General features: G+C 37.6%; 1 protein-coding gene across 1 annotated transcript in view; it reads right to left on the reverse strand.

Moving 5' to 3' along the window:
* The window catches only part of tspoap1 (TSPO associated protein 1), a 149,642-nt gene that overhangs the window by 53,566 nt on the left and 82,500 nt on the right, over nt 1-13,576 (reverse strand). Inside the window, exons 8-9 of the mRNA XM_079871835.1 lie at nt 12,122-12,274; nt 189-350 (exon numbers count right to left, since the gene is read on the reverse strand). Coding sequence (XP_079727961.1) covers nt 189-350; nt 12,122-12,274 — 315 coding nt within the window. The remainder of the gene's footprint in view (nt 1-188; nt 351-12,121; nt 12,275-13,576) is intronic.

Below are 13,576 nucleotides of genomic sequence, written 5' to 3' on the forward strand. Positions count from 1 at the left end.
GAAATCCTGTGTATATCTATTTGTCAGACTGAATGAATTTCATTCATTTATTTGTCCCAGGCTCATATGAATTCAGGTATTGAGACATTTTTGGGAGTGCAAAATCTGTGCATGTAAGCGTATTTGATGCCTGAGATGTCAGTGTTAGTGTACGTGCATCTCTAGCTCAGTGATCATATGACTCTTACCAGCAACTGAAGACGCTCTTCTGTGGTCTGCTCTTCCTGGTGGGCGGGGCTTGTGCCCTGTTCAGGCCTTACATTTGTTTGGGACTCCTCCCACTCTGCAGGAGTCTCCTCCCCCTTAGCAGGGGCCTCATCTACCACTGTGGGCGGGGTTTCAAACGCAACCTAGAGTAAAAGAAAAAAAAGGTAAAACACCTATAAACTGCAACCAAACATGCATCAGCAAACACGCTATTCCATGTTTAGAAAGTCAACATTGAAAATGCATATATTACTGATGACAAACCCCTGAATCAAAAATATCTAATTTTCAAAATACAGAAATCCTGCAAAGATACAGTACAAAGAATTTTAGATTCAAACAAACGAAAAAACGAATAAATAAATGCATGAAACAAACACTATTATGATATATGCATTAACATTTAAATAAACAAATACATACATTTTACAATAATGACAAGATTTTTTAAGTGAGGGGCGTGGTTTAAATGTGTCATGAATTTGTTATGAAAATAGTTCAACTAAAAATCTTAATGGTCTTCAAGTTGACATGAATTGCAATTCCTTTTAGGTCCATAATGTGACCTATTCCTGAGTGAAACTGCATATTCAAAAGCAAAAACATTGCCATTTCTTGTCAGTTTTCATTAGATTTGTCTTTCTGCTGTTCATGTCAAATGGTCATTTAGTGTGTTTTTTTTGTTGAAAACATCAGTCATGGGAAAAGATGACATTTGTCTCAGCTCGTCTTTACTCAGAAGGTTAAGGGTCAAATGCCTTAGTGGCTAATTTTAGGGGCCATACCTACTTACGCTCTAAGTGGAACTATTCCACTGTGGCCAAAGCCACGACCTGGTAACAGGATCAAAGAGCCAACGCAGCACAGCCGGGACGAAGAGTCATTCTTCAGCTTCGTCAGCATTCAGACCGTACTACACACTCATTAGCATCACACACACACTCTCACCGACTGCCCAACAGACCAAACTTTAGCAGTTATACAAGCTATATTCATAACATACCGAAGCAGATCCATAACGAGGACCAATATTTAGCCAAAAATGCTAGTTTGATATTTTATTGTATTATAACAATTCAGCGCAACTGTCGGCTATCCTATCCATTTTCTCCAAAGAGAAATTGAATATTAAAGTATAAAACTTTTTCAAACCTTTTTAAATTTTTTTGCAATGAACTTAAAGGGGTCAAATGATGCTTTTTAATGTTTTCCTTTAGTGTGTAAAGTTTCTATTTGTGCATATATAAGATCTGCAAAGTTGCAAAGCTCACAGTCTCCCACGTGAGAACAGAGAACCTCCAAGTCCATATATTCCCTCAAACGTCTACGTCACAAAGCGAAATATTAGCATAACACTCGCCATGCACAAAGAGAGAAGATGCTGTGTGTTTGGATGCTAAAGCTTAACCGCTTTGTTTGGCCTTCGGAAAACAGATGAAATTAGGAATCTTAAGAGGTTAAGATTGATTTATAAAGCTGTTCCTGAGCAGAACAACCCAGAAGATTGCTTGTGTAAAGCGTATTTTACAGAGGACAGCTTCCTGAACTTAAGAAAGCATATGAACAAAGACTGAAACGTTCTGCTCAAGTCTTGCTTGCAAAGTTCGATCGGCTTGATCATCCGCATTTTCAGAATCCGACTCGGCTCGAACTGATATGATAAAACCAACGACATTGTTATTAACTGTGTGTTTGCAAATGATTAACGCCTTGGAAGCTGAAGCTCGTGATTATGATAAGAGGAGTTACATTTCCGACACACACTCGAGGTGTTCGGCCAATCACAACGCACTGCGTCTGCTGGCCAATCAGAGCACTCTGAGCTTTTCAGGAGGAGGGGCTTTGGAGAAATCAAAGCGTTTCAGACAGACTGGGAATAGAGGAGCTGCAATAATGTAGAGTGAGTGAAAAATAATGTTTTTTGAACATTAAAGCATGTTATCATATTCTATTGCACCCAATAAACAAAATAATGAACTTTTAAAATACCATTATATGACCCCTTCAAAATATATAGTTCTGTTCCTTATAATCAATGAATGCTTCATGAGACGAGTTGTTCGTGCCATCATAAAACACTTAAAATTATCGGTGTAGGCGAGTATTTGAAACAGTGTCAATCGCCGGTAATATTTTTGTGAATTCTAACATTTACATTTATTCATTTAACAGAAGCTTTTACCCAAAGCGACTTACAATGCATTGTTGTGAGAACATGAATGTGAACAGAATGTGAACAACGCTCGGGACAGCTGACAGGCATCGTCACAAAGGTTTAAGCCTCACCAATGAAATATTCAAGCACAAGAACACACGAAAGGGAACTCAATTTGTTTCTCGTTAGCGAAGCGCGCACCTAGAAATCCACGTCTCAGACAGCACGCGAATACTGAATTGAGCTCTCTTTCATGTCTTCTTACGCTTGAATAGATATATTAAAACTAAATGATGTCAAAAGGCCCGTCTTGGCAAGTATCCTCAGATGTGACCCTCTACCACAAAAGCAGTCACATGGGTCAATTTTTTTAAATTTAGATTTATACACTGAACAAATAAGCTTTCCATTGATGTTTGGTTTGTTAGGATAGGACAATATTTGGTCGAGATACAACTATTGTAAATCTGGAATCTGAGGGTGAAAAAAAATCGAAACATTGAGAAAATCTCCTTTAAAGTTGTTCATTTATGTTGGCGATTGTGCTGCATTCACTCACACAAATACATGTTTTATATATTTACGGTAGGAAATTTACTAAATATCTTCATGGAACATGATCTTTACTTAATATCCTAATGATTTTTGGTATAAAAGAAAAATGGGTAATTTTGACCCATACAATGTATTGTTGGATATTGCCACAGATATACCCGTGCGACTCGAGACTGGAGACGTGATCCAGGGTCACATATACATAGTCAGTTATTTCTTAAGTCAACGTAAACAGTCACTTGTGTAACAGTATATTGGATCCAGGTCTTAAAGTGACATCAGCCTAATATTCCTGCTACTGTCTGTTTTTAATGTTAATCAAACTACTTCTCAAAACAACTTTAATAAGGATTAATTTATTTTTTATGGCTGGTGAAAAAAATATTAATGGCCGGTACATTCTTAAGTCAATGGCCATTGGCAGGTGTGGCAAAAAGTTAGTTTTGGCCCTGTGTATAATGCATTATAAGGTATTCATAATGTTCTTAATAACACATTATATCTTTTCATAAACAATTTTAACCAAAGTTAAAATGCATTATAATATTTGCAGATTCCTTGTTACATCTAAAATTGGTGGTTTGTCATGTGTTTTAATGCATTATACTTTCTAAAGGTGTGTTCAATGCATAGATAAGTATTATAACTGTGGTTACAATTATTCATGAGACCATACAATGCATTATAAGGTGCATTATTAATGCATTATTACCGATGAGATTTCATAAAACAATTCTTAATACATAAAAGAATCTGTAATACTCAATGTAAGTGACAGTGACAGGCAAACTAAAGTTTACACAGCAATGCAAAATGATAAATCTGCTTAAACCGTTAAATCAGCAGCATAAAAAAGCTTCATTAGCTCTAATTGCAGGCTTATCACACGCTAGTCCAGATACGGCTGAAATCTGTCATCTGTGGACGCCTGAATAACTGACATGTTTCACTAGATGCATTAACCAAGCAGAACTGTCATTAGGATCTTATTGCACCTTTCTTCCTAAATGCAAAGAAAATGGAAACTAAATTAAAATGAACATCATCATTTCTTATTTGCAATGCATAAAACTGAATAATTCTGTAGTGAAGAGAATCACAAAAGTGTCACAATTGCACAAATGTCGACAATCTACTATACGCCTTATAATAATAAAATAAATAATCATACAATGTTAATGTCTGATGAAGGTCTCGAAGATAATTATAGTCATCACATTTATTTCTATAGCGCTTTAAACTAGACAAACAAGCAGAAAATTGAATTGAATTTTTACATAAGAGGTCATTGTGCTGTAAAAATATTAAGTTTCAGAAGTCAAAACTGCCTCGTTAGATAAAAAACAGCTTTAATTGAAACCAAGCTCTCAAAACGACTCAGTATGACATCACAGTGTGGCGAAGGTCCGCCTCTGCAGAAGAAGATCGACGCCCACTTCTACGTCATTGCCTCTTTAGCCCCGCCCACTGATTCAAGCATGTCATGTAGTGGTCATGCTGCCTTCACATGCTATCGGAATTATCATAACCAAGTTTCCTAGTAAAAAAAATTGGACATGAACAGCCTCTCAAGTCAAAAATTGAATGCGATGAGCTCGTAATCACGACATCAGAAGTGGGAAGTAGGAAACTTCCGATGAAAGCAGCATAAATACAAGAGCAAGATACACAAATAAAAGTTTGACTACATTGGATCTGACAGTAATGTCGAAACACAGTACCAGTGTTTTTACCATGTCTCACTATTGCTTTGTCTGTTACAGATCGCTTGATATGTACTCGCTTTACCTTCACTTTACTGAAAATGATGAACGATAATTATAAGAACGACATGCAACAAATGACGGTACGTTCATTCATAACTCATTTACACAAAACACTGTGAGTTTTCCTGTCAACTATAACTGTGGTAACTTATTATAAAGCATATGTAATACACATAAATGTTTCAACTATGTAACGAGATAAACGCATTTCTGTTGCGTCTTCATTTCAACACTGATTTAATGTGATAAAATACAATACTACCTCACAAATACATAAGGAATATAAATAGATAAAATTGATCAATTACCAAGAAGTATGGCTGAATATTTCAACATCGGAAGTTTTCAAAACAATTGCATACATGTAATGGCTGGCACATTGAAAATTATTTTAATATGCTTTACAAAATCATAGCAGAGGGCGTTTACCTCCATATCTGAGTGTTTCAAAAAGAGGGTCAAAAATAGGATAGAAAATAGCATATCACTTCTAAATTAGGATGTAAAAATCTTTCTAACATTATAAGTGAACCTAAAAAAAATGCAGCTCTACAGTGTCATTATTCAGCTCAGTTTAATCCAATGAAGAAATACACAGAAATAAAATCTATGTTTGTAGAGTGAATGTAGCACTCTTCTTCTAAAGTTTGTGGTTTGTGTTGTTTGAGCTGAAACTCCTTTAGTCGGCTGAGCTTCTGCCTTTCATGCTTCATTTGAAACACACACAGCTTGCGATGGAGTTGTAATGCATGAAATGATCTGACGTTTGAAGGAAACGAGTAAAAGCGCAGAGGTGGCGTCTAGCCAGTTGACCAGGCTCTCACTCCATCGTCCCCGAAACACCCGTATAATGACAGATTTGTGCGTCCACTTTTAATTAAACTGCCAGACACATGCAGATGCAATATTTATCGGTTGGGAAACGCTGGGTAGAAAAGACACTGCATGTGAATATAGGGTAAAAAAATATATACCAGTGAACTGGTTCAGCTGAACAACAGCCGAAATGCATCATTTTCCTGTAAAGCTGCTTTGAATCAATCTGTACTGTATAAAGCGCTATAGAAATAAAGCTGAACAGTGATAGAGCTTGTAATTATATTAAAAAAAGATCTTGCTTAAGTCTCGGCCATGAACCAACACATGCTACTTGCTATGGCTAGACACTGACAGGTCGAACAGACACAACTGAACAAGATGTTCCTGGAAGTTTAAATGTGCATATCTGCAAGAAGTTTGTCAACTTTCAGTAATAGTAGCCTCAAAGCTAAAATGCATGAACTATATAGTTATGAGAGCATTCATACTGATATTATAAGTCACTGATGCCTTATATTGGGCCTGCCTGTGGCTAAAGCTAACACTTGTAAAGCGAACATCCTATACTAAGACTTCTAACTCAGGAAAGTAAAGCGATCTGAAAGCAAGCCTCGGGTTTAAGCTGTATTTGATCAAGCCTGTGGTTCGACCCCATACGCCGGCCTGTGTTGGCTATAAGCACATTGCTGTAATCCCGTGGACTACTGAAACGGGTAACTGGATCACTTCTTTAAAAAGCACCTTAATGGATTGGCCTGCCTGTCGCTGGTTTTCTTCTATAGCGCATGCATTGACACTGAGAGCTTTGTCTGTCATGCATCTTTTGCGTTTGCAATCGGTCTCACCATTTGGCACCAAACTCCAACATCTGGCTAACTTTTAAAACACCAAATTTTGTAAAGCGTCATCCAAACTAGGCCTAAAAGTGCCTCTTCTCCCGCAGCTCTGTGTTTATGCACAATAACGCATGCATTTTGTGCACAAATGCAATATGATTTGTCACCGAGGGCCGTAATCATACGCAAGCGCTTGCCTGCCAATGACAGGACAGGTGAGTGTTATAATCTGTCCCGCACTGACGGCACGCGCACACAGACTCCTCAATCTCTTATAACACATGCATGTTACATCATTACGACATTCATGCAATTACAACCCGTTCATCTCTGCAACAACTCAAAGTATGAAGATGAATCTGCCACGCATGCACACCTACCCCTCTCCTGTGAGCTGATGGAAAGAAAAGTGTCCGCTCTCTGACTGTGGGAATCTTTGGTTCGCTTTGGGCCGAAGTCGCAGCTACCATCCAAAACCTCTCAACGCTACCAGGGCAACAGGCAGAGGATTATGGGACCGTACCATTCTCCTGTCAAAGGGGATTAGAGCGCACACAACATGGCCCCTTTCTTTCCCTGTGTGTGTGTGTGTGTGTGTGTGTGTGTCGCAAATGTCCAGATTACCCGTACTGGCGTTCTCATCCAGAGACGGCTTTACAGAGACGGTGGGGACGGTTAGATTGAAACTTCAAATAGTCAGTAAATTGGATGTATTTTCATGCTATCCGTTAATATGCAAAACAAATTCTGCGATATACAAAAGTTTGGACACGTTTCACACACTAACCTCAAGCACTGAGGTAGAAGCCTTTAGCTCACAAAAATGCATAATGAACGGATAAGAACTTAAAGCTGATATTTTCTGCACCACTATTGTGAGTGTTTTCCCAAACCACACCTTCTGCTCCGCCCTCTGACTGCCATTGGTCAGCATAACAGATAGTTCCGCCCACAACTCGCGTCATTGGTCGAGTCAGAGATGAGTGTTAAATTGGTGTATGGGAAAGCACTTTCACATCCAAAATAAACAGCAGAATTTCTATGGAAAATATTAATAAATTCTATGAATAAAACAGAAACAGAACTAATCAAAAAAGAAACATAGGGCCCTATCTTGCACCCAGCGCAATTGACTTTGTACAGCGACGCATGTATCATTCCTATTTTGCACCCGACGCACAGCGGACTTTTCCCTCCACAGACGCACGTTGGTAAATTAGGGAATGAACTTGCGCTCCCGGGGGCGGTTCAGCGAAAAGAGGAGGCGTGTTCCGGCGCAAACGTTCCCGGGTGCTATTTTGCAGTTTCAGAAAACAATTCCGTCACAGACCAGGAAAAAACACATGTAAAATGGGAAAGAGCTTTGAGATCCACTGTACAAATAGATTCTACAAGAAATCTGAGCACTTTAATTCTAAAAAAAGTCAATACAAATTTATTTGCATAATGCTTCACAATTTTTGCATTTCCAAGCAGCTTTGCAGAAAGTCATAATGTTATGTATGCACAATATACACAAACACACACACACATACACGAACACACACATACGCAGACATATATAAACATCCATGAACACATGCACACATAAGCCCTTTTCACACAGAGATTTATCCCGGGATGGTTTGATTTTGGTTCATTCACACTGCCAGTGATTTTCCAGAATCTGTGAGTGCGTTCACACACAACCCATAAAGACACGTGACGTCAGGATGTGATAACTCCTGTCAGATGTCAGTTCTGCTGATAACTCTTCGTCATTTCTACAGGAAGACGAGTCCATACTCCCCAGTAGCGCCACTGGGTTTGCCGAGTAGGTTGTAGAACGGCCCGTGCGTCATCACTACGACACACCCCTTACAAACTGGTCCTGGCTTTGGTTCACACGGCGCGTTCCGGGACTGATCCTGGCAATGTTACTAGGTCCCCATCCCGGCATCAATCCTGGGACGTGTTTGCGTTCACACAGAAGGCACTCTAACAATTTTACGGCAATTTCCTGGGATCAACGCGCTGTGTGAAAAGGGCTATACAGACACACACATTCATGAACACATACACACACACACATACACGTCGCACACATATATACACATACACTAACACACGTATGCACATGCACACATACATAAACACACACACACACACACACACAAACAAACATGTGCACACATACACATGAACACAAATATATACACACACAAAAGTATATATACGAACACATGCACACTGCATATATCCACTCTATCATTGTGAGGACATTCATTGACACAATCTCTACCCATCACAGCTCAACCTAAACCTACCCTTGACCTAATTATATCCTAATCCCTAAAACCAAGTCTTGACCCTCAAACAGGCCTTAAAGAGCTCTTAGAAAGGGAGGATCGGACAAAATGTCCTCACTTTACTCTCTTTGTCCTCAAAAAGCTAGTTGTACAAGTACACACACACACACACACTGTGTTGGGTTCAGTATATAGAGTTGCTCATTAGCTAGTATTACAGATTATGGTGTAGTCCATTACATAAGAGCAGAAACATCATTCATTTCAGTGTAAACACAATAAGCCCTGAAAAAACCCCAGAGGAACAGACCCATCATAAACACGTGGACAATAATCCCGACTCCTTCACAGAGGAAGTGACTCCATCCAGGAAAGAATCCTCCAGATTCCCGTTTATATCAATGAACGACACTTAAGAGCACGGAGAAACGGCTGAGCAATAACAGCATTACAACAGTTTACCAGTGGACTGAGCGGATTAAACCAGGACGGTCAGTGTGAAGTAGGCCAGTGGTTTCAACTGGTTTTGCTTCACAACCCAGAATGTGAAGCAAAGACTCCAAAAGAATAATATGAACAATGTGGGAAGAACGGGAAAATTTAAAATTTGCTTCCCAAACATCTCTTGAATTATAATAATTTCACACAAAAACGATTTTCTGTGACACTTTTAGCAGAGACCATTGACCAGAGTTATTACAGTTAACTAAAACTGTAAAAAATAAATAAATAAATAAATAATATATATATATATATATATATATACACACAGTCGTGCTCACAATTAATCATACCCCTGGTAAATATGATCAAAAATGGCTGTAAGAAATAAATCTGCATTGTTTATCCTTTTGATCTTTCATCCAAAAAATGTGCAAAATCCTAACCTTTCATTGAAGTAAAAGAATCGAAAGTGTGTGTGTGTGTGGGGGGGGGGGTGTCACATTATGAAATAAATGTTTTTCTCCAAAGCACGATGGCCACAATTATTGATACCCTTTTATTAAATACCTTTTTGCAGCCTCCTTTTGCCAAGATACCAGCTCTGAGTCTTCTCCTATAATGCCTGATGAGTTTGGAGAACACCTGACAAGAGATCAGAGACCATTCCTCCATACAGAATCTCTCCAGATCCTTCAGATTCACAAGTTCATGTTGGTGCTTCTTCTCTTCAGTTCACTCCACTCATCAGGTCAGGGGACTGGGACGGTCATGGCAGAAGCTTCATTTTGTGATCCTAACACATTTTTGTGTTGATTTTGATGTTTGTTTTGGACCGTTGTCCTGATGGAAGATCCAACCACGGCCCATTATAAGATTTCTATCAGAGGCCGTCAGGTTTTGATTTTTTATCTGTTGATATTTGCTAGAATCCACGATGCCATGTATCTGAACAAGAAGTCCAGGACCTCCAGCAGAAAAATATGCCCACAACATTAAATATCCAATGGTATATTAAATTGTACACATGGGGTACTTTTTATCCTTGTGTTCACCAAACCCATCTAGTGTGTTTGCTGCCAAAAAGCTCTTTGTTTAGTTTGATCTGACCACAGATCCCTGTGCCGTCTGAAGATCCAGTCGTGTCTGACAACTGAATATGCTGGAGTTTGTTCTTGGAGGAGCGAGGAGCATTTTTCTTGAAACCCTCCCAAACAACATGTGGGGATGTAGGGGTTGTTTGATTTTTTTTTAATAGGCTTTCTGACCCCAAGACTCAACTAATCTCTGCAATTCTCCATCTGTGATCCTTGAAGAGTCTTTGGCCACTCAAACTTTCCTCCTCACCGTCCATTAAGACAATATAGACACACGTCCTCTTCCTGGCAGATTCGTAACATCTTTAGTTGATTATAACTTCTTAATTTTTGCCCTGATGGTCAAAATGGGGATTTTCAATTCTTTAGAATAGATATTTTCTTACAGACACTTTCTATTTTGTGAAGCTCAACAATCTTTTGCTGCACATCAGAACTATATTCTTTGGTTTTACTCATTGTGATGGATGATTAAGGGAATTTGGCCTTTGTGTTTCCTCATATTTAAACTCCTGTGAAACAAGAAGTCATAGCTGGACAATTTCATGTTCCTAGTCACCCTGGTGTGCTAAATACAGGTAAATATTAATGGGAATATACTTCAGAGATATTTTATTCATAAAAAATTCTAGGGGTATCAATAATTGTGGCCAACGTGTTTTGGAGAAAAACATTTATTTCATAATGTGATTTACCCCCCAATTTCAATTCTTTTACTTCAATGAAAGGTTAGGATTTTTGCCAATTTTTTGAATGAAAGATCAAAAGGATAAACAATGCAGATTTATTTTTTATAGCCATTTTTGATCATATTTACCAGGGGTATGATTAATTCTGAGCACGACTGTATATATATATATATATATATATATATATATATGTTAATTGAAATGAAATAAACATGAAATAAGATAAAATTAAATACAAATACTTTTATTTCAGCTAGTTTTCAAAGCAACACATCTCATTTTCATTTAGTACAAAAAAACTGAAATAAATTAATAAAAAACTATATGGAAAAAAAATTATAACAGAAAAAATATATATTAAAAAACAACTTATTTTATTTCAGCAAGATGGCAACTGAAAAAAACTTAAATGTATAAAAAAAAATAACTAATACAAATTACAAAATTACTTAAACGAGCTAAAAAGAAACATACTGATGTATTCTCCTGTGTCAGCGTAGGTTTATACGTGATTTACATCACAAATCTGGTGAAATGGCACATGTTGCTTTTCCAGATGAACATTATAAGCAAACCAAACTCACAGCATATACAGAGATGGAGTGTGAGACGCATGTAAACGATAACAGTGCAACACTTTGCTATGAAACACAAAGCGCATCAGACTTCATATGCATTTCCAAATGCATGTTTATTGGAAACCCAAACAAACGGCAGACGCAGAGACTGAGTTCATGAGGAGCAGTATTTACACTCTGAGACGCTGAAGAAACACGTAACCTGCACGCATGTATATAATTACATGCAATGCAATAATTCACGCATGCAATAATTACAGCGCCACGCTTCACTCTGAAACAAGCAGCGCATATATTTATTTAAATTAATCGCTTCTTTCATGATTTCATAATAGCACTATGCTATATTATGCATTTTAAATGCTTTTAATATTGTGCATCCTTAGAAAACGGTCTAATAATGCATTTCATGGATTCTCATCTGTAAAATGCGCCACTTCTGGTATTTTGCCGGTTAATCAACACAACCACGTGATATTTTTTAAGTGAGTACTCGAAATTAATCAGCTCTAGAACAAATAATATAAAAGACTGACCAGTTATGAATAAAATAATATTGAATAAAAAAAATACTGATGTCTTTCATAGATTAACATTCCTATGTTCATATTCACATCCCATTATATTCATATCACAGAGTGATTTTTTGCTCAGTGTTGGGAAACAGGCATGTTTTGTGCCGGCACTCACCCTGTCATCTCTGTCCTGTCTCTCTGAAGTGTGTTCTGTGGCCGCGCTGCTCTGATCTCTGGTGGAGGAGACCGACAGCTGTCTCTGGAGACGCAGAACCTCCTTCTGAGACTCCTTCAGGAGACGCTCAAACTCACTGACTCCCACAGGACCCTGAGCCAGACACGGAGGAGATCAATCATCGTGTTTTGCTGATCACTTAAATAGTCCTGCTGTGAGACACATTTAGGTTCTGTGCCAGGTTCACACTTCAATTTTATGCCATGTACTTAAAAGTGTTTGTTCAGTGAATGCTGGCTATGTGCAGTACATGACATCTCCTGCAGGCGGAGACATAAGTCATCATAATGAAAATGCAAGAGGGAACTGAGAGCTGAAATATAAGAGCAAATGCACAGGAATCATGTTATGTATTCAGAAAGTTGGTCATAACAGATCTAATCTGATTGTGATGCAAAATAAACTAAGAAAAAAAAAAAAGTTTAATTTAATAAAAAATTATAATAAATAAATAAATAATAAAATAAAATAATAAGCCTGACTGAAACTTTGTTGGAACTCCAAAGAGGGAACTGCAGAGGAATCATGTTATATATTTAGTAACTATTACAAACATCCAGCTGAACGTGAACAGAACAGAACAGAATAATCCGACTAAAATTTGTTGGCAAAAATCAACTCTTTTTTAAGAACTTAATAAAAAAAAACACATGAACAGATCTATTCTGATTCTGATGCAAATCAGCAATACTTAAAGGGATAGCTCACCCAAAAATGAAAATTAGCCCATGATTTACTCACCCTGCACTTTTATGATGGATAGATGCACTTTTATGATGGATAGATGCACTTTTATGATGGATAGATGCACTTTTATGATGGATAGATGCACTTTTATCATAAATAGATGCACTTTTATGATGGATAGATGCACTTTTATCATGGATAGATGCACTTTTATGATGGATAGATGCACTTTTATCATGGATAGATGCACTTTTATGATGGATAGATGCACTTTTATGATGGATAGATGCACTTTTATCATGGATAGATGCACTTTTATGATGGATAAATGCACTTTTATCATGGATAGATGCACTTTTATGATGGATAGATGCACTTTTATGATGGATAGATGCACTTTTATGATGGACAGATGCACTTTTATGATGGATAGATGCACTGTTATGATGGATAGATGCACTTTTATCATGAATAGATGCACTTTTATCATGGATAGATGCACTTTTATCATGGATAGACGCACTTTTATGATGGATAGATGCACTTTTATCATGGATAGATGCACTTTTATGATGGATAGATGCACTTATGATGGATAGATGCACTTTTATGATGGATAGATGCACTTTTATCATGGATAGATGCACTTTTATGATGGATAGATGCACTTTTATGATGGATAGATGCACTGTTATGATGGATAGATGC

Source organism: Squalius cephalus (genome assembly GCF_949319135.1).
Source record: "Squalius cephalus genome assembly, chromosome: 5".
NCBI classification, from domain to species: domain Eukaryota; kingdom Metazoa; phylum Chordata; class Actinopteri; order Cypriniformes; family Leuciscidae; genus Squalius; species Squalius cephalus.